Source organism: Pseudorca crassidens, chromosome 10 (genome assembly GCF_039906515.1).
Source record: "Pseudorca crassidens isolate mPseCra1 chromosome 10, mPseCra1.hap1, whole genome shotgun sequence".
NCBI lineage: Eukaryota > Metazoa > Chordata > Mammalia > Artiodactyla > Delphinidae > Pseudorca > Pseudorca crassidens.
Genome location: NC_090305.1, coordinates 23,702,143 through 23,728,235, shown reverse-complemented (window position 1 = coordinate 23,728,235; position 26,093 = coordinate 23,702,143). Strand labels below are relative to the sequence as shown.

Below are 26,093 nucleotides of genomic sequence, written 5' to 3'. Positions count from 1 at the left end.
CGTATTGAAAAATGGAGGAGACTTACAAGTAGATATATGTCCTAATTCTTCTCAAAGCCAAAAAAAAATTTTAAGTCTATCCTTTGACCCTTTGGCTCAGTATTCTCTTCTAGGAATTTAGCCTAAGGAAATAACTAGACAACCACTCAAGTATGTAAGTTCAAGAATATTTATTGCAAAAAAAAAAGAATATTTATTGCAGCATAGTTTCTCATATTTTTAAAGATTGAGAGCCACCTAAGTGCCACCCCACAATAGGAAACTGGTTTCAGTGAACTAGAGTTCACCAAACAGTGGAATACTAGGCAACCATTAAGAATGAAGTTAGCTCCAACTTCCCTGGTGGTGCAGTGGTTAAGAGTCTGCCTGCCAATGCAGGGGACACGGGTTCGAGTCCTGATCCAGGAAGATCTCACATGCCGCGGAGCAACTAAGCCCATGGGCCACAATTACTGAGCCTGTGCTCTAGAGCCCACAAGCCACAACTACTGAAGCCCGCACGCCTAGAGCCCGTGCTCCACAACAAGAGATGCCACCACAATGAGAAACCCACGCACCACAACAAAGAGTAGCCCCCAATTAGCCCGTACGTAGCAACGAAGACCCAATGCAGCCAAAAATAAAATAATTAATTAATTTAAAAAAAAAAAAGAATGATGTTGGCTCACGTGTCTCCTGGTGTGTTGCAGTGAGGACACAACATCACTTCTGTGGTATTCCTGGTCAGAAATGCATAAACTGAAGAAACAGCAGACATACCTAAATTTAGGGACAGTCTGCAAAGTAACTGAACTGTATCCTTCAAAAGTATCAATATAATGAAAGACAAAATCTAAGGAACTGTATCCTTTTATTTTATTAAAATAAAGGAGACTGAGAAGACATGACAAATAAGTGCAATGCATAATCCTAGATTAGATTCTGGACCAAGAAAAAAAAAACTTTATAAAGGACATTATGAGGCAATTGGCAAATTTTGAACATGGACTGTAGATTAGCTAATAGTATTGTATCACTCTAAGTTTCCTGATTTTGATAGCTGTACTGTGGTTATGTAAAAGAAGGTTCTTGGGACTTCCCTGGTGCTGCAGTGGTTAAGAATTCACCTGCTAACGCAGGGGACACGAGTTCGAGCCCTGGTCCAGGAAGATCCCACTTGCCTCAGAGCAACTAAGCCCGTGCGCCACAACTACTGAGCCTGCGCGCCTAGAGATCGTGCTCCGCAACAAGAGAAGCCACCACAATGAGAAGTCCACGCACTGCAAGGAGGAGAAAGTCCCGCTTGCCGCAACTAGAGGAAGCTCGCGTGCAGCAACGAAGACCCAACGCAGGCAAAAATAATTAATTAATAAACCTTCTTTAGAAAAAATAAAATCTCTAGAAAAAAACAAAAAGAAGGTTCCTGTTCTTAAGAAATTCACACCGATGTATTTATGAGGAAAGGGATATACTGTGTGCAACTTACTCTCAAATGGTTCAGAAAAAAATACTAATGTGTATTTAGAAAAATAATGATAAAGCAAATGTGGTCGAATGATATCAATTGGTGAATCTGAGTGAAGAATATCCTGGAATAATTTTTAGTATTCTTGCCTCCTTTCTGTGAGTTTTAAATTATTTCAAAATAAAAAGGTAGTAATTTAAAAAAATTGTGCTGGCAAAGTATACTTATCGGCGTGGAAAGGCACTCAGGGTGCACCAATGCTGGGGCTGTGCACAGCTGCTGCTGACACCTCTAACCACCCTGGACTCTCAGTTCTCTGAGCTACTAGAGGAACTGGGTGTGTGGCTGACCCCAAAGCTGTCCTGGGTTGACTCAAGAAGGTTGAACGAGTCAGGGCCCTGCATTCTCTTTTCTGATTTTATTTACTCCAATTTTTAATTCAGTGACTGGCATTCCTTGCATCCCAGGGACCTCTGCGGTGGAGGGAGGGAGACATGGGAGGAGGGAAACCCACACAAATGCAGTGTTCGCTATGGATAATCCAGACTGCAAAATTTAGTGGAGACAATGTTCATTTATCATTGATGACGATCTTACACGTTCCCCTCCAAAAGAAGGCCTACAGTTCCCCCCAAACCAGCCCAGCATCTTCTCCATTTCCCAGAAGGAGAAATCTAACAGCCCAGCAAGGGCCAAGGGTAGACCCAGAAGTCCCCTGTGTTCCTTCTGCCAAGATGAGTGGGTGGAAGCGTGCAGATTCTCTGAGAAACATCTGTACTGACCTCGCAAAACAAGCATCCTCTCCAGACAAGGGGAATAGGAGATCTCTCATCACCCCACACCTCTGTTTCCAGGTCCTGACCCCACCCCGCCCCCAGGGCATAGGGCAGCCACCTTGCAGTTCCCACCTCTAGAAAGGGGAGACCACAACAACAACAGAAGGACTAGGACTGCTCCCGGGGGCCCCGTTCCCCCTTCTATCACTTGCACTCCAGCCACACTGTCCTTCCTCGCCACCTCCCCAGGGGTTGTCAGGGACAGAAGGCCCCTCCCTCATCCCCCTCAATGTTCCTCCACTCTGCCCCCCCCCCATCACTAGGGTGTCCAGGACATTGTGTGACTCAGGAAACAGCTCAGACGTGAGGTTCGCAGCAGGCCGAAGAGGAGGAAGAAGGGGCCGTGGGAGCAGAGTGGGTGGTTATTGCCTCAGTGAGGGCTCTGAGGGTCCCACTGGAAGAGGCAGGGGGGATCTGGGCTTGGGCAGGGGCTCTGGAATGCAGCCCCCTTCACTGCTGCTGCCGCTGCTGCTGCTGCTGTGCCAGTCAGTCGTCCAGACCAGAGGTGAGGCGTGGGGTGGGAGAAGTGAGGGGACCCACCTTCCTTAGGAGGATGTCCAGTGGGCTGGGGACAGAGGGTCAATCTGCATGCTTTGAGGCGACACTGGATGGAGAAGATTCTCACGCCCCAAATGGGGCTGCCGGCAGGGAGAGACAACTCTGCCCCTGCAGCTACACAGACCCAGGCTATGGGCCCTGTGCCAGGGGTGGTGACGGTAGGGGGGATGGGCGAGAAGGTGCCCACCCCCAGGGAGAACCAAGTTGGCCCTGGAACTGGGGGACAGCGTGCTCTTACAGTCACGTTTAGGAAGAAGAGAGGGAAAAGAGGGACCACCTGCTAGGGGAAGAGATGAGAGGGAACAGGAGATGGAGACATGGGAAGGTCAAGGGCCCACAAAGTCCCTTTCCTGGTCCAGCTGTCCCCACCCCCCCGATGGCTCAATGCTGGGCCCTTCCGGGAGGAAATCCCTTCAATGTTTCAGCCATTCACCTCCCAGGAGTCCCCTCAGCGCCCCCCTCCTTATTCCTGTTGTCTTGCTTCCGAGGGATGGAGCCTGAAGCTAGACTTGGGAGGCCAGAGAATAAACAGGAAAGGAGGGGTGGGGATTAGTAACTGAGAGGCCTGGGATCTGGGGGGCTGGGAGTGAGCACCACGTGGGGGTTAGGAACAAGAGTATCCAGGCAATGGTGGGGTTCAGAGCACCTGTGCGGGGCTGCTGCAGGCAGGTCCCTCCGGGGCATCCAGGGGAGGAAAAGTGGAGCGTAATGCTACCTGCTCCCATCTCATCCTCATCTCCATCTTTAGGGCTGCAGTGCGGGAGTTTCCCAGAACCCTGTGCCAATGGAGGCACCTGCCTGAGCCTATCTCAGGGGCAAGGGACCTGCCAGTGAGTGTACCTTGTGGGAGTGGGAGACTGGGAAGGGGAGTAGAGGAGGGGACGGGGAGAAATGGGAAGGAAGGAGAAAGGGAGGAGGTGAAGCAGATGAAGGGAGACAAATGAAAGCAAAGGAGGGAGGGAGGAGAGAAAGCAGAGGGCCAGGAAGTAAGCTCTCCTGTCTCCTCCCCTGCCCAGGTGTGCCCCTGGCTTCCTGGGTGAGACATGCCAGTTTCCGGACCCCTGCCAGGGTGCCCAGCTCTGCCGGAATGGAGGCAGCTGTCAAGCCCTGCTTCCCACCCTTCCCAGCCCCCCCAGCCCTCCCTCTCCCTCGGCCCCCAGCTTCTTCTGCGCCTGCCCCTCTGGCTTCACTGGTGAGAGGTGCCAGGCCCAGCTCAAGGACCCCTGTTCTTCCTTCTGTTCCAAAATGGGCCGCTGCCACGTCCAGGCCTCGGGCCGCCCACAGTGCTCCTGCATGCCGGGATGGACAGGTGAGCACTGATGGGGGCGGCGAGGAAGGGGGACAGGCAGGGGCAACGGGCTGGGCTGTGAGGTAGGAAAGATGGAAATAGAGCCTGAGAGACTGCGAGCCCTTTGAGGAGAGAGGCCGAGAGAATCAACAAGCCAATTCTTGGTGAACCATTTACCCAAGATTGACATTCACCGACAGGATAGTACCGATTGCGAAGATGTTGAGGTGTTTCCAAGCCAGCTGGTAAATAGCTACCGCCTCAGCTCCCTTCGCACACCAACCTGACCCCTCTCCCAGCCCCTCAACCTCCCATCGGTCCACTAGCTAGAGGCTTAATGCCTAGCACAGCAGGGGACTTCCAGGACTCTGCATTCTGAGCACCTGAATGGCTTCTATTCTGAGTGGCGGGAGCCCACACTGTCACCCGGGAAGACTGCAGTGGTGGGCGGTGTGACGGGACGTGGGTGCAGCCCTGGAGCGAGAGAGCAGGACACACGATGGGCAGGGTGTGCTACCATGAGGAAGTGGTCAGGGGTGCCTGGACAGAGCTGCGAGGCCCTGGACGGAAAGGTTCCACAACACCTCACCAGGATGGGGAGGGCTGGACCAGGCAGCAAAGGCCACGAGGTCAGAGAGCGCTTGGGATGTGGGTGCATCCAGGAGGGGGTGGACTGGAGACAAAGATTCTCAAACTTAGGTAGGCATAGCAGTCACCTGGAAAGCCTTAAAAAGACCAATGCCCTGTCCCAGAGAGCCTGCCCTGGTGCACCTGGGGTGGGCCCAGGACATGGAGATGTCTTAACTGACGAGGAAATTCTGAGGCAACGGGGCCTGAGACCGGGTGTGAGAGACCAGCGTATGTGACAAGAAGGATGGTCAGTGGCAACTTGCCACGCCTTGTACTTCAGAGTAGGGGCTCCGGGCGGCCCCCTCCTCGGGTCTATTGCCAGCTCTGCCACTGACTAGACATGTGACCTTGCATGAGATATTTAAGCTGTCTGGGTCCTCGGTGGTCAGCCGACGTCCACACTTCATAAGGTTGTTGTCGGGAAGAAAGGGGGCGATACTCAGGAAGTGCTTACTTAGCTCAGTACCAGCGCCACCGCCGCCAGCGCCACCATTCCCACTGGTGCACACGGCTGTGAAGTGAGTCTCTTTATCGTTATCCGGACCATTACACCCACCTGAAGATCAGGAAATCAGGATAAGAGAGGCAAGATGACTGCCCGAGGGCACACAGCTGGCGGGGGGGGGGGGGGGGGGGGCAAGGCAAAGGGCTAAGTCTCCTGCTTGCAGAGGCTGCATGCTTTCTAATTCGCCACCAAGGTCACCACTAAAGGAACCCTCCGTCCCAGATTTTCCCAAGCAGGGCTGATTCACAATACTCCCACCAAGAGCTACATGTTCAGTTTTCAGCTTGAAAAATGTGGTCACTCCAGATATAACCCTCCCAAAGAATGGTAAAAGTGAGGGTGATGGAATAGGGCAGAGAGGGTATGGGAGGGAAGGGAAGAAAATATGGAAATTCGACACAGAGATAATCCAGAGTGAGAGCTGGGTCATCTCAGAGGAGCTGGAATTTGTGCAGCGCTAGGAAAATGCCCCCCCCGTCCTCTGCCTCAGGTGAGCACTGCCAGCTCCGGGACTTCTGCTCAGCCAACCCCTGCGTCAACGGAGGGGTGTGTCTGGCCACATACCCCCAGATCCAGTGCCGCTGCCCACCTGGCTTCGAGGGCCATGCCTGCGAACGCGATGTCAACGAGTGTTTCCTGGACCCAGGACCCTGCCCCAAGGGCACCTCCTGCCATAACACCCTGGGGTCCTTCCAGTGCCTCTGCCCTGCTGGGTGGGGGGGTCCACGCTGTGAGCTCCGGCCAGGACCCTGCCCCCCCAGGGGCTGTCCCAGTGGGGGCACCTGTCAAGTGGTTCCAGGGAGAGACTCCACCTTCCACCTCTGCCTGTGTCTCCCAGGTGTGTCCTCGCAGGGGTCTTCCTGCAGCCCCTCTCTCTGGGCACGGAGGTTGTCTCCCATGGGTCCCCTTCCCTCAGCTGATCGCATGACCCTGTCAGGTTTCACAGGCCCAAGCTGTGAGGTGAATCCAGATGACTGTGTCGGGCACCAGTGTCAGAACGGGGGCACCTGTCAGGATGGGCTGGGCACCTACACGTGCCTCTGCCCAGAGGCCTGGGCAGGTGAGTCGTTTCGGCCAAGCTGATAGCACCAGTGGCCCAGTGGAGCCCTTCTCCCCACTCCTCACAGGGCCCCCAGCTCCAGCACCTGTCCCCTTCCCCCTGGCAGGCTGGGATTGCTCTGAAGATGTGGACGAATGTGAGGCTCAGGGTCCCCCTCGCTGCAGAAACGGGGGTACCTGCCAGAACTCAGCTGGCGGCTTCCATTGTGTGTGTGTGAGCGGCTGGGGGGGCACGGGCTGCGAGGAGAACCTGGACGACTGTGTTGCCGCCACCTGTGCCCCAGGTTCCACCTGCATCGACCGTGTGGGCTCCTTCTCCTGCCTCTGCCCACCTGGCCGCACAGGTGTGACACGGGGTACAGGGAGGCGGGAGGTGGAGATGGTACGTGACAGAAGCACCAGGAGGGGAGCTGGGAGCTTCAAGTGGCCTCTGAGAGCCTCGCCTCCACCCTGCCCTCCAGGCCTCCTGTGCCACATGGAGGACATGTGTCTGAGCCAGCCGTGCCACCGGGAAGCCCAGTGCAACACCAACCCCCTGAGGGGCTCCACATTCTGCGTGTGTCAGCCTGGCTACACGGGGCCCACTTGCCACCAGGACCTGGACGAGTGTCAGATGGGTGAGGCACCTCCACATGAGACCCTCTCTGAGCCCCCAGACAGCCTCTGCACTGAGGAGGGAAACAGGCCAATTGTTTTCCAAATTAAAAATATAAACATCTTGGGGATTCCCTGGCGGTCCAGTGGTTAGGACCTCGCACTTTCACTGCCAAGGGCCTGGGTTCGATCCCTGGTTGGGAAACTAAGATCCCGCAAGCCACACGGTGGCCACGTAAATAAGTAAACATCTCTTTTTCCTGAATTTGCCCATTTTTGGCATCTCTGCCTTACACGGTCTTCTCACCAATCCTCAGCCCTCGAGGCCCCATTTAGTCCTCCTCCATTTTAAAGCCACAATCCCTTTGCCCACTTTGATCTCATCAGCCACAAACAGGGTCCCCACACCTTCCCTGCCACTCTGGCCTCCTCGCCCTTCCACCGCTGACCCCTGCGGACCCCCGGATCTTCTCTCCTCCTAGCCCAGCAAGGCCCCAGTCCCTGTGAACACGGCGGCTCCTGCCTCAACACGCCCGGCTCCTTTGACTGCCTCTGTCCCCCTGGCTACACGGGATCCCGCTGCGAGGCCGATCACAATGAGTGCCTGTCGCAGCCCTGCCACCCTGGCAGCACCTGCCTGGACTTGCTCGCCACCTTCCAGTGCCTCTGCCCACCAGGTACCAGCTGAGTGGGCCCTCAAGTAGAGGAGACGGGAGACTAATCCCGAACCCACTGGACGTGACCCCTGTAGGGCACAGATAGCCTCAGGCCGGTCGGGGTCAGACAGCAAAGAATGCTTCTCCTCCTCTCCTCACCCCCCAGATGAAAACTCTGGGAAACTGACGGGCCCTGGGAGAAGGACTGCCACAGATGGTAGTGAGGCTGTGCACTGCCCAACTCTGCATTCATTTCATAGACACCGCAGGGTACACAAACTGGTCCACTGTACACAGAGGCCCATCAAGGGAGAGCAGAGCAGCAGTGAATAAACTTTTCATGCTGCAGCCTCTGCTTATGCCAACCCAGAATGCTCATCCCAATCACAGAACCTCTCCCTTGTAGAGATTGAAAGTAAACGTTTAAAATCCCAAAGGGTCGGGCTTCCCTGGTGGCGCAGTGGTTGAGAGTCCGCCTGCCGATGCAGCGGACATGGGTTCATTCCCCGGTGTGGGAAGATCCCACATACCGCGGAGTGGCTAGGCCTGTGAGCCATGGCCGCTGAGCCTGCGCGTCTGGAGCCTGTGCTCCGCAACGGGAGAGGCCACAACAGTGAGAGGCCCACGTACCGGAAAAAAAAAAAATCCCAAAGGGTCTGTGTGCTTGAATTTGGTACAATGGGAAAGGAATGCTGCAAGGCTGCACCTACCTACAAGTTAGTTTTAAGGGGGGTAAACATCTCCTCAGGGAGACAGTGAGAGAGCCAATATCAAGGAGCTGAATAAAACCAGGAAAATAACAGCTTACTTTGTGCCTGAGCGTCTTACACGCATTATCTAATCTTTACAATAACACTATGAAGTCAGCATTGTTACTATGCCCATTTTATAAATGACACTGAGGCACAGAGAGGTTAAGTGACTTGTTGAAGGTTGCCCAGCTAGTAAGTGGCAGAGCCAGGATTCAACCCCAGAGCTTTGATAGTTTTACCCACTATACTACACAGCTTTCCTAAGCTGAGAAGCATCCAAAGAAAAATGCTGAGAAAACTATCCACTAATCCAAGGGACAAGGTTGTAGATCTCAAGGAGCTTCAGAGGCAGGTTCCCCAGGCAAGAAGAGGGAGGCAGCCGAGGTCCAGCTTCAGTTCAGGGTGAGACAGTGAGGACCGGGAGGAGGTCGAAGAAGCAGGACAAGTATGGCAGTGACACAGGTCCCCAGACGCCCTTCAAATCCCCACCTTGGGGATGCCTGGTCTCCCTGGCACAGAGGTCTGCCCAGGTAGAACAAGAGGAGTGAACCACCTCCAAGCAGATGCCCATTTGTCACATTGGTACCTCGAGGACCTCCAGGCAGGTCAGCCCTCCCGGGTGAGCCCTGCCTTCTCTGCACAGAGGAATGGCCCCAAAAGGCACTTCCCCAGAGCCCTCCCACATGTCCCGGCAGGTGCCCTGCTCCCTGAGCTTTCACACCTGAGGGGGGTAGAGCCAAACACAGCAGAGTAGCAGGGCCTCGGGTTCATCTCTCCAACCCACGCGCAGACGGCCTCCTGGGAGAGGCTGCCTGCTGGGGCACAGGGCAGGTCAGGGACAGGGCTGGTTCTAGAACCCAGGCCTCCTGGACAGAAGGGGTGAGCAGCTAAGGCAAGGCTGGCCTGGCTGAGCCTCGCCCTTGACCCCTCCTCAGGCTTAGAAGGGCGGCTCTGTGAGGTAGAGACAGACGAGTGCGCCTCTGCCCCTTGCCTGAACCAGGCTGACTGCCACGACCTGCTCAATGGCTTCCGGTGCGTCTGCCGGCCCGGTGAGTGCAGATTCCACTCCACGGTTCCAGCCTAGCAATCGCCTGTGGCCTCTTGAAGCTCTCTCGGGCCAGACCGAGGAGCGCCCCATTTCTCCAACTCCTTCTCTCTTCTCCAAACTCTCTTCTGTTACGTCCTCCAAATCTTCCCCTGCTTACTCACCCACCCTCATCTCTGTCCTGCCAAGTCACCCAAATATCCCTCCTCTCCAGCCCTCCTGCAGAGTCCTCTGTACTCTCCCCCTGCATGCCGGGGGTCCCCGGCTGGTCTTGGCACTGTTCGCCACGGATGCAGGGAAAGTCGCCCCAGGCCTTCCTTCTCCAGCTTCACGGGACATCCCTCTATTCCCTGTTACGATAATAACTGATGTTTATTGAATATTTACTCTAAGCCAGGCACTTGGCTATGTACTTTTCAGGCATTATCTCATTTAATTCTCTCAGTGGTACCATGAGTAGTTTATATGATCATTTCCCTTTTACGGGGGAATAAAGTGGAGCCTAGAGAGGTTGGGTAGCTTGCCCAAAGTCACACGGCTGGCAGGTGGCTGTTTCACCTTTATGCATCACCCTCCTGTCATCTCCACCTGTCCCAGGTGTCTTCTCTGGAAGTCCTCCAGGTTCACCTTTCCTAGCAAGGGAAAGGGCCAGGACCTGTATTTATTCTTTTGATAAAATGTACTTTCAGCATTAGTACACATATCCAGTTATGCCTTATTTATATAAAGACTAAAGTTACCAAGTTGTGCTCTATTTCGTCCTGAAATCCAAATCACTGTTCGAGAAGCTCCCATGTTGGTGCCTTCATTATATAATGACGCATTTAGACGAAACCCCAAACCAAACCATTTGAAGCAAGATTCTCTCCCTTGCAATTTGTAGCAATGTTATTGCTGTATTTGTAAAGAGGAGGCTAAATACCAGTGTTAACTCCTAATTTCTTGTTTGAATCCATGAAATCATGCCTGTAAAGCTCAAACATTTGTAACAAACTCCCTCATAGATCTAGAGAAAGTCAAGAAGAGAAAAAAAAAAAAAAGACCTTGGTCATCTCTCCCCTCTCACTCCCAACCCCACCAGGATTCACTGGCCCCCGGTGTGAGGAGGACATCGACGAGTGCAGAAGCTCTCCCTGCGCCAACGGTGGGCAGTGCCAGGACCAGCCTGGATCCTTCCATTGCAAGTGTCTCCCAGGTAAACTGGGGCTCAAACTCTGGAGGTGAGAGTGAGGGCAGGCGCAGACTTCCTCCGTGCAGGTCCCTGACCCTCCTGCTGTGCCATAGGCTTTGAAGGCCCACGCTGTCAGGCGGAGGTGGACGAGTGTCTGAGTGGCCCATGCCCCACTGGAGCCAGCTGCCTTGACCTCCCAGGAGCTTTCCTTTGCCTCTGCCCATCTGGCTTTACAGGTCAGCAGGGGAGGCATTGGAAAGAACTGGAGGGGTATTTGGGGTAACTGGAGTCCATTTGGGGTACAGTAGAGGTCACTGATGGGTATTTGAGCATTGGGATGTGAGAACAGAATGCGAATGGAATCCCTTAAATTTATGCAGTGCAAAACCTGCACAACCGTACAGGAGCTGAGGGTGAGTGTTACTGTAGGACCCACATCAGGCCCAACATGAGTGGCATGACGGGGGAACAGGAGCAGAGGATGAGGTTCAAAGGCAAGCCATTCATCTGCTTATTTAGCAAACATTTATTAAGTGTCTACTACGCCAGACACAGACACTAAGTTGAGCAAGAGTTGCTATCCTCAAGTGGATTTAAATCTACTGTAGAGAGACCAACAAGGTGATTATGGCCCAGAGACATGCTCTGAGAGAGGAATGCACAGGATCCTATAGGAACACAAAGGACTGGCCAACCCAGACTAGAGATGAGAAAAGATGGCTGAACGGAGTCTTAAAGACTGAGTAGGAGTTTGTCAAGACAGAATGCTAGGCAGCGCGTTTTAACTGCAGATAACAGCATGTGCAAAGGCACGGAGGGAAGAAAAGCACACCCCGCTTAAGGGAGTGTAGGACATCCAGAGCTTAGGCTACAATGGGGCGAAGGTCAGAAACATAGCAATGGTAGGAAGGCCATGGCATGCAGGACCCCATGTGGCATTCTGAAGAAGTTGGTATCCTGAGGCATTAGGGAGCCACTGAAGGACAGGTTCATGAAGAGTGAGCAAGTCATGCATAAGAAGCGGCCTTTGGCCCCATCAAGGACAGGGAGGGACTCTGTTTTCTCTCTGACCAATCTCCCCACCCCAGGTCATCTCTGTGAAATTCCCCTGTGTGCCCCCAACCTGTGCCAGCCCAAGCAAAGATGCCAGGATCCGGAGGAAGAGGCCCACTGCCTCTGCCCCAGTGGAAGCCCTGGCTGTGCCCCAGCTGAAGACAACTGCACCTGCCACCATGGGCACTGCCAGAGGTAACATCTTCCAGGCCCTCCCCATTCATAGTCTCCTCTGGGTCCTCCTCAGCTAAGGCAGGAGAAAAGAGCCAGTGAGGGGTGAGTCTGTAGGAAATGACCAATGGGGAATGGGAAGAAGATGGCAAAGTTCTGAGATCACAACCAATGAGAGGGTTTGACTGGTGAGTGTTATCCAATGAGGGGAGAGTTCATAAATAAAGAGGGAAACAGAGGACTAGGGAGGTCAAAGCAGAAAGAAGAGTATTAAATCCCAGGACCAATTCATCTCATCATTCATTAGACAAATATTTATTGAGCATCTACTATGTGTGGATACATTTCCAGGCATTGGGGGAGCAACACAGAACAAAAGAGACAAGGTATTTACTCTCATGGAGCTTTGGTTCTAATGAGGAAAGACAGACAATAAACAAGTTATAGAAGGGATGGATGAATAGATAGATAGATAGATAGATAGATAGATAGATAGATAGATAGATAGACAGATAGATAGATCTAGTTGGAGAAAATGAGTGGGGCAGGTAGGGCAGAAGGGGGACAATGCTGAGAGCAAAGACGCTGAGAAAGGGGCCAGAGTCCCAGGACCAAAAAAGAAGAAGTCATAGGGGTCTGACCAACGGGGAGGGGAGAAGAGAAAACCCCCCTTTCTTTTTATGACCAGATCCTCGTGTGTGTGTGATGTGGGTTGGACAGGACCGGAGTGTGACACAGAGCTGGGGGGTTGCGTCTCCACACCCTGTGCCCACGGAGGGACCTGCCACCCCCAACCCTTTGGCTTCAACTGCACCTGCCCCACAGGTTACACAGGTGAGGTGCTCCCTAAACCGTGTATACCCTGGGCTGACCACCATCTAAATCAAGGGCAAGGCCAGTGGAGACATGTGTCCAAAGGGCTCTGGGTCTCAGTCACCACCAAGAAGAACTGGGCAGGGGCTGGGACTTCCCTGGTTGCCCAGTGGTTAAGACTCCACACTTCCACTGCAGGGGGTGCAGGTTCCCTCCCTGGTCAGGGAACTCAGATCCCACGTGCCCCACGGGGTGACGTAAGAGGTGGTGAGAAAAGAAAAGAGGTTGGGGGATGGGGGTGAGGAAGGGAAGGAAAGGGAAGAGCAGGAAAAGAAGAGAAAAGGAGGTTTCCCTTTCTCAGACCCCACCCGCTTCCCTCAGGGCCCACTTGCAGCGAGGAGGTGACAGCTTGTCACTCAGGGCCCTGTCTCAACGGTGGTTCCTGTAGCCCCAGCCCTGGGGGCTACTCCTGCACCTGCCCTCTGAGCCACACCGGGCTCCGCTGCCAGACCAGCATTGACCACTGTGCCTCTGGTGAGTGCCCACCATGCCCTGGGTCTGGGCCACAGGAGGATGGAGAAACTGGTCAGGGTATGTTTGTACCACATTTAAAAAAAAATTAACTGGACACAGTGAGCCGTTGTTTGGGTGGGGAAGTTGCGGGTGGCGGGGGGTGCCCCGTGTGTGGTGTGACTGAGGCCACAGGCCAGGTTACAGGCAAGGAACCCAACCCCTCACAGCCTCCTCTCTCCAGCACCGTGCCTCAATGGGGGCACCTGTGTGAACAGGCCCAGCACCTACTCCTGCCTCTGCACCACGGGCTTCCAGGGCCCACGCTGCGAGGGAAGGATCCGTCCCAGCTGTGAGGACAGGTGAGCAGGGCACAGAGACCCCTGGAGGGAGGGAGGGAGGGAGGGAGCCCTCACCACCCTTCCTCTCCATCTCCTCTGGGGCGCCATGCTGCCTCTCATCCCACGTCCCACATCCTTTCACTCTGCCTTCCCTCCTACTTTCCCATCTCCCCAGTGGTTGCCTGCCACCACATCACACACTCCCTCCCCTTGCTGCCTGGGCCTTCCTCCTACTGTGCCCTCTCTCTTTCTTATCCAGCCCCTGTAGGAACAGGGCAACCTGCCAAGACGGCCCTCAGGGTCCTCGCTGCCTCTGTCCCCCTGGCTACACAGGAGGCAGCTGCCAGGTGAGGGGCACTGAGCCAGGTGTGCTGAGGAGGGAGGGGCAGGAGAGCTCTAGTGAGAGGGCCTCGGGTATTAAAAGGTGACAGCAGGGAAGCTTAGGAGGGGTATCCACGTGAAAGGAGGTGTGGAAGTCTAGGAGTTGAGGTCTAACTTGAGATTTGTATGGTTCACTGAAAGGATTTCTGATCCCAGCGACTGTTCTGGGATGTGGGTATCCAAGGAATCCAGGGAGAGTGACCTAGTCCCAGACCAGACTTCAGGAGGGAGTTTTCAGGGTAAGGGATTTTGAGACACTGGCAGGGGACCATCTCTAGGCCTGGGAACCTGGTGTTCTTTCCTGCCTCACGCTCCCTCCTAACCCTCAGACGCTGATCGACTCATGCGCTCAGAAGCCCTGTCCACACAATTCCCACTGCCTCCAGACTGGGCCCTCCTTCCAGTGCCTGTGCCTCCAGGGATGGACTGGGCCTCTCTGCAACCTACCGCTGTCCTCCTGCCAGAAGGCTGCTCTGAGCCAAGGTACTGACCCAGGACCGACTATGGGGCAGATGAAGAGCAAAAGAGTGTCCTCCTCTACCCCACCCCTAAGGACATCCACACACAGCATTTGGACAAACAGTGGACCAAGAGTCAAAGCAACACAGACAACCAGTTATTGATGCTGCAGCTCAACACCCAGGACAGCCTAACACAACTCAACTCCTAGCACCACGTTCAACACAATACAAGCAACACCACCCAGCCCAGTCAACCAGACTCCAGTTTAACACAATCACCAGGGACATAACCCAGTGATCCAGCGTGGAACAACTCAGCACTGTCTTTACCATCATAACTCAACTAGAGTGAACCACATTTAACCAGCTACACTCAACACACTTCGCCATGCCCCACTCACTTGGATGTTATGCCAACCTCTGGGTAAAAGAATACCATTCTTGTTCAAATAAGTTTTGTTATGAGAAGCACTTAGGAAAGAGACCATTCTGAGGTTAGGGGATGGCTGATGGGAATCACTGTGAGAGAACATCAGAGGATGCAAAACCCAGGGGATGGACTTAGACCATTAGTTAAGCCACTTCAGGTGTCCCCACCTGAAGTTTCTCTTGAGTTCTTTCTTGCTTGAGACATTAAAAGCCAAGAATATAGTTGCTTATAATGCCCTGATAAGCCAAAGAAGAGATATTTCTCTCCATTCTGACAAAACAGGCAGGAGGAGGAACTTGATTTTTTTTTTTAAGTTGGGGTATAGTTGATTTACAATGTTGTGTTAGTTTCAGGTGTACAGCAAAGTGAATCAGTTATACATATACATATATCCACTCTTTTTTAGATTCTTTTCCCATATAGGTCATTACAGAACATTGAGAAGAGTTCTCTGTGCTATACAGTAGGTCCTTATTAGTTATCTATTTTATATATAGTAGTGTGTATATGTCAGTCCCAGTCTCCCAGTTTATCCCTCCCCGACTTACCCCCTCATAACCATAAGTTTGTCTTCTACATCTGTAAATCTATTTCCATTTTGTAGATAAGTTCATTTGTACCCTTTTCTTTACATTCCACATATAAGCAGTATCACACGATATTTGTCTTTCTCTGTCTGACTTACTTCACTCAGTATGACAATCTCTAGGTCCATCCATGTCGGGAACTTGATGCTTTAATCTCTTCAGGGTCAAGAGTTACTGACTCCTCAGGCCCCGAGTGGCCTCCACCCACCCCAGGAATGTCAGTGGCCCCTCCATGGACCTCTCTGCTCATTGTCTGGAGCCCCTGAGCATCCTTCCACCCCACCTAGCTTTATCGATCCCTGTGTGTCTCTCTTCCCAGGCACAGAAGTCTCTTCCGTGTGCCAGAATGGAGGCATCTGCATCGACAGCGGCCCCTCCCATTTCTGCCACTGTCCCCCTGGATTCCAAGGCAGTATATGCCAGGAGAGGGTGAACCCCTGTGAGTCCAGGCCCTGCCAGCACGGGGCCACCTGCATGGCCCAAACTAATGGTTATTTCTGCCAGGTGAGAGGGTCTAGAGGAGGTGGGGGAAGACAAATTTGGGCTGGATGTGGGAAACAGCAGTCATGGGGCAGAAAGGGGAGGGGGAGAGGGCATCTTCTTTTCATTCACCCCACACATCCAACCAACCACCGAGTCAGGTTGTTTTACCTCCTGAATATTTCTCAACTCTGTCCTTGCCCCTTCACCCTCATCCCACTGCCTTAGTCCAGAGTTTCGTTGCATTCCGCCCGGACGCCTGCATCAGCCTCCTAAGTGTCACCCCTGCCCCCACACTTGTCCTCCTAAAGGTTCGGCCTCTACTCCACCACTAGGGTGCTCCGTTGAAAATATTAAGCTGGCCTGTCACTCTCCTGCTTAAAACCCTTCAGTGGCTGCCCACCTCTTTCGCAGTGAAGTCCCAAGCCCGGCACGACCCAGCCCTGCCTGCCTCTCAGGCCTCACCTCTCTCCGCCAACCCCTAACCCTGCTCCAGCAACACAAACCTGCAGCTGACTTCCCTACACCCCAGACCGGCTCTCTGGGGGCTTTCCTCACCCCTCTTCCACTGGATGGTGCCCAGGAGGCGTCTGCCTCAGGGGAATGTCCCTAACTTCTCTCCAGACTGGGTCAGGGCCTTACCTTGGTGGTTCAGGTCACTGAGCAGGACGGGAAGGCAAAGCTGGGACTCAAGTCCAAGCAGCCTGATCCCTGTACTCACAAACATGAGACTGGATAGAAGGCATGATCCTTTAACCGCCCTCTTTCTTTAACTTTTTTTTGTGTGTGTGGTACGCGGGCCTCTCACTGTTGTGGCCTCTCCCGTTGCGGAGCACAGGCTCCGGACGCGCAGGCTCAGCGGCCATGGCTCACAGGCCCAGCCGCTCCGCGGCATGTGGGATCTTCCCGGACCGGGGCACGAACCCGCGTCCCCTGCATCGGCAGGCGGACTCCCAACCACTGCGCCACCAGGGAAGCCTTTTCTTTAACTTTTAAATTTTATTTTTTAACTTTTTATTACGAGCGTTTTCAAACATACACAAAAGCAGCGTACTGATCAGTAGTGAACCCCCGTGTACCCATTACTCAGCTCTATTTCCTCTTTCATGAAACTCCTTCCTCCAGAAATTTCCAAGCACGACTCTCGTCTGTTTCTTCCGGCTCTCTGGCCATTCCTCGGATGCTGTGTGAATCCCTTTTCCTCCATTTTTCTGAAGTCTTCCTGGTACTCCATTCTTGCATACTCTCCTTCCTCCTGCAAGAACTTGGCACATGATACAGACCTCATCAATGACTCTTCTCTCACTAGCAAAATGATATGAGATAATCAGAAAATGGTTAAGGTCATCAGTTATGGAGTCATAGACGCATTGAATCCCAGCTCTGCCACCTACCAACTGTGTGGCTTGTGCAAGTCACTCATCTTTCAAGGAATCAGTTTCCTTTTCTGCAAAGTGAAACTCAAATGAGATGATCCATATAGAGGGTTGTTAGGAGGGTTTTATGAGGTTATGTATATAAATTATGCAATCAGTGCTAGCTGTCTCTCCTCTGGTTGACTGAGAATTTCATAGACGCAGGGATGAGTTCTAATTTTCTCTATATTCCTAGAGCCTGAAAAGGTGCCTGGCACAAAACAAAGCAGGCGTTCAATAAATGGTTATAAATTAATTAAGCATGAGCGAACCCAGTGGGTGTGTGGCTGGGGGAAGAAGGATTTTTCAAAATCGGAGCTATATCTATTGGCAATGAATCAAAGAGCTTGTTTGGGACTGGGAAGTGGTTAAGTTGCGTATTATCAAATAATTGTGTATCACGTGGAGTTGAGGTACAAGGGTTAAGCTACACGTGGCTGTGATGGACGGTGAGCTGAGTGATGCTCTGAGTTGGAAGGTGGGGTGCTGGCAAACTACCTGGAGCTGGGTCCCCCAGAGTGCCAGGATGGGCTCATTTACTGGTTCCCTGTCTGACCCCCTTTGCCTACAAGTGTACACCAGGCTACAGTGGACAGAACTGCTCAAAGGAACCTGACGCTTGTCAATCCCAGCCCTGTCACAACCATGGAACGTGCACCCCCAAACCTGGAGGCTTCCACTGTGCCTGCCCTCCAGGCTTTGTGGGGCTGCGCTGTGAGGGGGACGTGGATGAATGTCTGGACCAGCCCTGTAACCCCACAGGCACTGCAGCCTGCCACTCTCTGGCCAATGCCTTCTACTGCCAGTGTCTGCCTGGACACACAGGTAAGGTCCGAGAGAGGGGGTATGAGCATTTCTGGGCACAGCTGAATTGACCATGGAAACCCAGACAATCCCCACCCATGAGGCAGCCTAGTCACCTGGTCCATCCCCCTGCCTCTAAACCCCACACCAGAGAACATGCCCACCACCCCTTTGCCTGTGCGGCTAGTGCTGGGCTGTCTCCCAGGAATGAGCCAGCAAGGAGGCAGCGACTGAAACAGAGTGTTATGTTTAACCCCACCCCTGCCACAGGCCAGTGGTGTGAAGTGGAGCTAGACCCCTGCCAGAGCCAGCCCTGCTCCCACGGAGGGTCTTGTGAGGCCACAGCAGGACCACCCCCAGGATTCACCTGCCACTGCCCCCAGGTGAGAGACCACAAAGCTGCTTTCTCTGTTGCCCCCAACGCTGACGTAAGGTGAGAATGCCTGAGCCGGGAACCTGGGGGAGCACTGGAGTGGCAACTATTGGAGAAAGCCATCTCATGTCCACAGTGGTAAGTGGTTCTCAGCAGCAGTCGTGGGGAAAGGCAGGATCAGGTGGTAGCATGAATGGAACTTTCAGGAACCACGGGCACTGCCTAAGGGAAGGTCCCCAAGGCCAGCTGGGTGAGCTTGGATAAGTTCTTTTAACTCCGTGTGTGTATTTGTTTATAGACCTCAGATGCATAAAAGTGGGTTCGTCTTAAGCCTTGGTTCATGATACACTAACATGCAAACTAACATTAGTTTAGGTACTGCCTTCTTTTAATTATCCTTACAAGATAACACCCATGAACCTAAAACAAGAATTACAATATTAATAATAACTTCCATGTACTTATGTCCTCCTGTATCCTGTTCCCCTTCCAGAGGAAGAGAAAGTACATAATCCTATCTCTAAGGATCAAGATAATATAGTATTAGTTCAATTACTATTACTCTGTTAACAGTTTCGTCTTCCAGGACTCACATCATGATGACAGTTCACCCATGTTTTGTTTTGTTTTGTTTTGTTTTTAAATTGGTGTATAGCTGAGTTACAATGCTGTGTTAGCTTCAGGTATACAGCAAAGTGATTCAGTTATACATGTACATAGATTCATTCTTTCACCCACGTTCTTGCGAACAGCTGTGTTTCATCCATTCTCCCCACTATGCAATATGTCACTGTGTGAAAAAAAAAGGGGGGGGGGACATGGTTTCCACTACTGTAAAATGATGAATTTGATGTTCTCTGAGGCCCCTTCCAGATATGAGAATCTAGGACCCTCTGAGTTATCTTAATGCAGGGGTTAGCTTAAGGGGAGGTGGGGAGAATACTACAAGGTCCTTCCCCCAATCTCTCTCCTCCTCTCCGCAGGGTTTTGAAGGCCCCACCTGCAGCCACAGAGCCCCCTCCTGCGGTCTCCATCACTGCCACCACGGTGGCCTGTGTCTGCCCTCCCACAAGCCTGGATTCCCACCCCGCTGTGCCTGCCTCAATGGCTATGGGGGCCCTGACTGCCTGACCCCACCCGTCCCTCCAGGCTGTGGCCCTCCTTCTCCATGCCTACACAATGGCAGCTGCTCAGAGACCCCTGGGCTGGGGGGCCCAGGCTTTCGATGCTCCTGCCCTCCCAGCTCTCCAGGGCCCCGGTGTCAGAGGCCTGGAGCAAAGGGATGTGAGGGCAGAAGTGGAGATGGGGCCTGCGACGCTGGCTGCAGCGGCCCAGGAGGAAATTGGGATGGTGGGGACTGCTCCCTGGGGGTCCCAGACCCCTGGAAGGGCTGCCCCTCCCATTCTCGGTGCTGGCTTCTCTTCCGGGATGGGCAGTGCCATCCACAGTGTGACTCTGAAGAGTGTTTGTTTGACGGCTATGACTGTGAGACTCCTCCAGCCTGCACGTGAGTCTGAAACCCTGAAGGGCTGGACGGGGGCAGGGTGAGGGTAGAAGGAAGCACATAGATATCTCTTGAGTTACAGCATGACCACAGCCTCAAGCTTCAGGGAGTTTCCACCCTAATAACCATTGCTAATTAGGGGTATAAGACGCTAGACTCCAACCCAGAGGAATGGGGCAGCATGAATATTTAATGTGGGGACCAAGAAAGAGGGCGCTGCCTCTTTCAGAGCTACCCTCTGAGAGCTGTGGGATCTCTGGCCTCAAGCTTCTCTAAGCCCTGTTGCCATGGAGTATCTCCCCTAGCAACTAGCATCCCTGAGGGAAAAGGGCTTCACTTCAGGGAGACAGGAGTTTGGGAGGGTAGAGAGTGGGGACAGTGTTAGGAAACAAAGGTGTCAGTAGACATTAGGGTGTCTGGACTACCTACCATTCGGGGTCTAAGTCCATTACTCCAGAGCTGCCCCCACTTAGCAACCAGAGCCCTAGAGGCTGTGGAGTATCAGGAATCCTCTCTGGGATGAGGAAGTCAGGTTTCTTTGGGGGTCCTGAGTCCCCGTCTCCTCAACCCACAGTCCAGCCTATGACCAGTACTGCCGTGATCACTTCCACAATGGACACTGTGAGAAGGGCTGCAACACTGCAGAATGTGGCTGGGATGGGGGCGACTGCAGGCCCGAAGACGGGGATTTGGAGTGGGGGCCCTCCCTGGCCCTGCTGGTGGTGCTGAGCCCCTCAACCCTGGACCAGCAGCTGCTTGCCCTGGCCCGGGTGCTGTCCCTGACTCTGAGGGTAGGGCTTTGGGTAAGGAAAGATAGGGATGGCAGGAACATGGTGTACCCCTATCCTGGAGCCCAGGCCGAAGAGGAGCTAGGAGGAGCCCCAGACCCCTCTCACCATGAGAGAGCAACCCCTCAAACACAGCCTACAGGCAAGGAGACGGACTCCCTCAGCACTGGGTAAGAAGGCTGGGAGGCGGGGAAGAGGGGGCAGACATTAGTTTTTAACCAGCAGAGGGAAGGGAAGCAGGGACCAACCGAGGGGTCTCTGAGGTGCCTTCCCCGCAGGTTTGTGGTGGTGATGGATGTGGACTTGTCCCGCTGTGGCCCCGACCATCCTGCATCCCGCTGTCCCTGGGACCCTGGGCTCCTGCTCCGCTTCCTTGCTGCGATGGCCGCAGTGGGGGCCCTGGAGCCCCTACTGCCAGGACCCCTGCTGGCTGCCCACCCTCGTGCAGGCACCGGTAGGTGGCCCCGTCATTTCCCCTGACTTTGCTCCCAGGCCAGCTTTCACGCCAGCAACCAGCAATGAAGTCAAATGAAACAGAAGCACTGGAACCCCAAATGTTCTTTGTGGAGACTTACCTTTGTTAACGTTCTTCTCCAGCTAGATCTCCTCATGGCCCATTTGCTCTGCAATCTCCTTTACTTCCCTCAGTACTTTATTCTAACCTCTATCACAGACCGCCCACAAACCTTGGGTTCTGGTCTATTCTACTAAGCCGAGAGTATCCAACCATCCCCGTATCAACAGTTCATAGCACATGAGAGAATAATAGCTCTTATATACCACTTACTACGTGCCAGGCCTTGCTCTAAGCATTTTACAGTATTAACTTATTTAATCCTCCCAACGACCCCTATGAGGCAAGTACTGTTATTATTCCCATTTTACAGTTGAGGAAACTGAGGCAAAAAGAGGTTACTGCACTTGTCCAAAGGTCTCACCAGAGTACCCAGCCTCACCAGGAATGGCCTCTTTTTCTGACTGTGTCTCTTCCACCAGAGCCCCCCGCCAACCAGCTTCCCTGGCCTGTACTGTGCTCGCCGGTGGCCGGGGTGCTTCTCCTGGCCCTCGGGGCTCTTCTCGTCCTCCAGCTCATCCGCCGGAAGCGCCGAGAGCATGGGGCCCTCTGGCTGCCCCCTGGGTTCACTCGAAGGTCTCAGACTCAGCCAGTTCCCCGCCGACGCCGGCCCCCGCTGGGCGAGGACAGCATCGGCCTCAAGTGAGAGTGAGAAAGAACTGGGGCTCAGGGAGGGGACTCTTTCCTGTGGAGATATTTATGATCAGAAGCAATAAGAGATGCTATGCAGAAGTTGAAGACACGGGAAGGGGAGAGGGGTGGGAAGACTGCTGGAAATCTTAGGGACCCTGAAGGTCCTCTACCCACCCATCCCCTTCCAGGGCACTGAAACCAGAGGCAGAAGTTGATGAGGATGGAGTTGTGATGTGCTCGGGCCCCAAGGAAGGAGAAGAGGCGGACCAGGTGAAAGCACTGGGGCAGGAATGGTCCTAAAGTGACGGAGGGGTTGAAGGGACAAGTCAACCTTCCTTCACTGATCCTTGCTTGTCCTGATCCCCAAGGCTGAAGAAATGGCCTCACCCTCCAAGTGCCAGCTCTGGCCTCTGAGTAGTGACTGTCAGGAGCTCCCCCAGGCAGCCATGCTGACTCCTCCCCAGGATTCTGAGATGGATGTCCCTGATGTGGACACCCGTGGACCTGGTATGTGAGCCACCCCAGACCAAGAAAATGAAAACTCCCTTTGACCCTTTTAGAATCAGAAAGTCCTCTGATATCAGAACTGGAGAAACTAATATTAGAGTGAGTGCTTCCAACAGCCATTCTCAAAGTGTGGTCCCAGGACAGAAGAATCAGCATCACCAGGGAAATTGTTAGAAATATAAATTCTCAGGTTCCACTCCAGAGCTACTGATTCAGAAATTCAAAATATTGGGGAATCTGTGTTTTAACAAGCCCTGCAGGTGAGTCTGATCCAGGACTCAAGTTTGAGAATCACGGCCCTAGAATGTTAGAGTATTAAGGCCTGATGCTTCCTTTTACAGATGAGGAAACCAAAGCCCAGAGAAAAACAAAGTAGAAAGTCACTTGACTAAAGCCACACAAAATCAAGAACCCAAGCTGGGCTTCCTGACACCTCAAGCTGTGATTCTCCCTGAGCCTCCATGTTCTCCCCCTTCCCCAATTGTCTCCCATTCTTCATGTCTCTCACCCACAGATGGGGTGACACCCCTGATGTCAGCAGTCTGCTGTGGGGGAGTGGAGCCCAGGACCTATCAGGAGACATGGCTGGGAAGCCCTGAGCCCTGGGAACCTCTGCTGGGTGGAGGGGCCTGTCCCCAGGTTCACACCGTGGGCACTGGGGAGACTCCCCTGCACCTGGCTGCTCGATTCTCCCGGCCAACCGCTGCCCGCCGCCTCCTTGAGGCAGGAGCCAACCCCAACCAGCCAGACCGGGCAGGGCGCACCCCGCTTCACACCGCTGTGGCCGCTGATGCTCGGGAGGTTTGCCAGGTCAGTGCACACTGGGGCTGCTAAAGGAAACGGGACAAACTTGCAAGTAAGGCTGGGCAATAGCATCCTCTGGGTCTGGCAGAGAGGAAGGTGATGTGAGACTGGGGACTGAAAGAGAAACAAGAACAGATGGATGAATATGGATTCGGAGGTGCTTAACAGTGTGAGGGACCTTAGCTAGCAGTTCAGATATACCAAGGGTCACTGGCCCTCTCTGCCGCCCCAACCCCACCCCGCCCCAGCTCTTACTCCGCAGCCGACAGACTGCAATAGATGCGCGGACAGAGGATGGGACCACAGCCCTGATGCTGGCCGCCAGGCTAGCTGTTGAGGACCTGGTTGAAGAACTGATTGCAGCCCAAGCAGATGTGGGGGCCAGAGATAAATGGGGTATGGATCTGGGGAAGTTGATGTTGTGCTATCAAGAAGTTGAGCAAATGGGGTGTGAGATAAGATGCAAAAAAGGGGGGTTAGCAGAGGGACCAACTGGAAACTGGGGCATTCCCTCCCACCCTGCTGTCAAGGTGGTAAATCTGCACAGTCCGGTGGCAGTAGGCAGCAAGTGAGTCTTCCCTCATCATCCTCAAACACACACACACACACACACACACACACACACACACACACACACACACACAACCCTAGTCCACTGGGAACTAGGATGGCGGAAGAGTGAGAAGGGAGGGGGTCTCGTGGGAGGGACGTGGTCTGCCGGTCCCATTGACCCCAGAACAATGCCCCATTGTCCCTCCCGCGCGCCGGTGACGTCACTGGGGCAACGCTTCCTGCAAGCCGGCGGTCACCCGGGCAACTCTTCCGCCTTTGAGGGACCCGGCGGGCTGAATAGCCCTTCCCCCAAGTCCAGAATCCGTGGGAAACAGGAACCCAGGCGTCGGGCCCCCAGCCTCGGGGTAACAACCTCTCACGTGGTGCCCTAGGAAAAACCGCGCTGCACTGGGCCGCCGCCGTGAACAACGCCCGGGCCGCCCGCTCCCTTCTCCAGGCCGGAGCCGATAAAGACGCACTGGACGGCAGGGTTAGACCGGGTAGCGGGCCCCCAACAATTAAGCTGACGCGGGAGAGGTGCAAAGCGCCGGAACTCCGAAAAACCTGAAGGGGGAGGGACCACCAGTCAAATAGGAGGGCCAGTCCTGTGGGCGCGGCCTTCCCTGACCGCCCCCGCTGGCTGTTTCCTCCCGGGCAGGAGCAGACGCCGCTGTTCCTGGCGGCCCGAGAAGGAGCCATGGAGGTAGCCCAGCTGCTGCTGGGGCTGGGAGCCGCCCGAGGGCTGCGGGACCAAGCCGGGCTAGCGCCCGGGGACATCGCACGCCAGCGCAACCACTGGGATCTGCTGACGCTGCTGGAAGGGGCGGGACCACCGGAAGCTCGTCACAAAGCGACGCCAGGCCGCGGCGCCGGCGCCTTGCAGCGCGCGCGGACTGCATCAGGAAGCGTGCCCCCGCATGGGGGCGGGGCTCAGCCGCGCTGCCGGACGCTGTCAGCCGGAGCCTATCCTCAAGCCCGGACTTTGTCCGTAGACTTGGCCGCCCATGGGGGCGGGGCCTATTCGCACTGCCGAAGCCTATCGAAAGGAGCAGGAGAAGGCCCGCCCCTCCGCGGCCGTAGGTTTTCTGCAGGCATGCGCGGGCCTCCGTCCAACCCTGCAATAGTGCGAGGAAGATCCGGGGTCGCGGCCGGGAGCGGGGGTGTGGCCTCAGCTGTTGACTGGCCCTGCGATTGGGTGGCTCTAGGAGCCTGCGGCCCCGCCTCTAACACTCCAATCCCGCCTCCTTGCCTCACTCCGTCCCCTGAGCGGGGATCCCCTCAAGTTGCATGGGGTCCCCCAGCCCACCAAGTAATACCCTTAAATGCGGGAGGCGAGGGTGAGAAATAAAAGGCTGCATGTCAGGGAGGGATTCTAAAAGTGAGTACTCGTTAAATGGCAAGCAGTATGGAAGGCCTCCAGATTTTAAGGTCCTTGAGCCTCAAAAGTGAGGGGTCATGAGTGTAGTGTCTCTCCCAAAATGGTGTATGCCACATCGTCTTCCACGTGGAGAAACTGCAGCCCTGGAAAGAGGGTTTGGGGTGCTGGGATGAAGCAGGCCCAGCCTCTCTCACAGAAAATAAGGATGAGGTGTTACAGGAGGATGGAGTGGAATGGGAGAAGTACCCCTGAACCAAGAACTGCAGACAGATAGAATGTAAGATGTTCTTTCCTGTATAAACGGCTGACAGATATTTATTGAGCACCTCCTGTGTGCCAGGCACTGTGTAGGCACAGAAGGCAGGGCCAAGGGTCACTCCAGCTGATGACTCCTTGCATTCTCCCCACCTCACCCCACCCCCAAACAAACCATTGCAGGGATGAAGTGCCACTCTTCTAGCCACCACTATAGCTAAGAACTCCAAATCTGTCACCCCATAATAAAGCTGATTTGAAGTGTTACCGTCTTTTGGAGGGGTTGGGGAATGGAAAAAACACGAAGTTGACTGCAGAGTGTTTTCAGAATTTTGTGCCCTAGGTTCAACATTTGGATGGAAGCTTTGAGTATAGTTTTAAGAGCAGGAATGAGTAGATTTGGGGTCCTATGTTAATTTAGGGTATCATCTAAAGGCAAGAGTCTCTAGTAGCCCGATGAGAAACCACACACACACACTAAACCATGCATACCCTTTGTCCCTCTTCCAAGGGCATTCTTTTATAGCCACTTGGGAGATTCCTGAGCCCTCATGTGGAGGGAGATGGAGAGAGCACCTCAAACTTTAACCACCATTCAGCCATATGGTTATACCTCTTTCATGGCGATAGACCTGAGACACGGAGACATGAAGCATATTGAAAACGAATAATAACTACCATTTATGAGCATTCACTATGTGCCAAATGCTTTATCACATTTGATCCTCATACCAACGCTAT

At 53.9% G+C, this 26,093-nt stretch overlaps 1 protein-coding gene across 6 annotated transcripts; it reads left to right on the top strand.

Moving 5' to 3' along the window:
- Positions 1-2,576: 2,576 nt before the first annotated feature.
- Positions 2,577-25,619, top strand: NOTCH4 (notch receptor 4). 6 transcript variants are annotated; one of them, XM_067752626.1, is made up of 30 exons: positions 2,579-2,785; positions 3,587-3,668; positions 3,855-4,147; positions 5,752-6,099; positions 6,208-6,321; positions 6,428-6,664; positions 6,782-6,937; positions 7,397-7,591; positions 9,258-9,371; positions 10,449-10,562; positions 10,652-10,774; positions 11,627-11,786; positions 12,451-12,596; positions 12,957-13,109; positions 13,330-13,447; positions 13,686-13,773; positions 14,137-14,290; positions 15,605-15,789; positions 17,753-18,005; positions 18,255-18,367; positions 19,341-19,864; positions 20,436-20,819; positions 20,928-21,103; positions 21,646-21,865; positions 22,045-22,126; positions 22,225-22,363; positions 22,878-23,173; positions 23,416-23,563; positions 24,112-24,209; positions 24,378-25,619. In XM_067752626.1, exons 1-30 carry the CDS (start codon positions 2,719-2,721, stop codon positions 25,065-25,067), a joined length of 5,970 nt encoding a protein of 1,989 aa, XP_067608727.1. In that variant the 5' UTR covers positions 2,579-2,718; the 3' UTR covers positions 25,068-25,619. The 6 variants fall into 6 exon arrangements, with proteins under 6 accessions (XP_067608732.1, XP_067608731.1, XP_067608727.1 ...); XM_067752625.1 differs by having other exon boundaries at positions 6,199-6,321; XM_067752630.1 differs by lacking the exon at positions 24,112-24,209 and having other exon boundaries at positions 2,578-2,785; positions 6,199-6,321; positions 24,378-24,943.
- Positions 25,620-26,093: the final 474 nt, after the last annotated feature.

Excerpts from the sequence above, each read along its gene's own strand:
- NOTCH4 (XM_067752625.1), top strand. The coding sequence starts at position 2,719 with ATGCAGCCCCCTTCACTGCTGCTGCCGCTGCTGCTGCTGCTGTGCCAG. Across the intron at positions 10,775-11,626 it reads CTGCCCATCTGGCTTTACAG|GTCATCTCTGTGAAATTCCC; the intron begins GTCAGCAGGGGA and ends TCCCCACCCCAG. Across the intron at positions 20,820-20,927 it reads ACGGACTCCCTCAGCACTGG|GTTTGTGGTGGTGATGGATG; the intron begins GTAAGAAGGCTG and ends CCTTCCCCGCAG.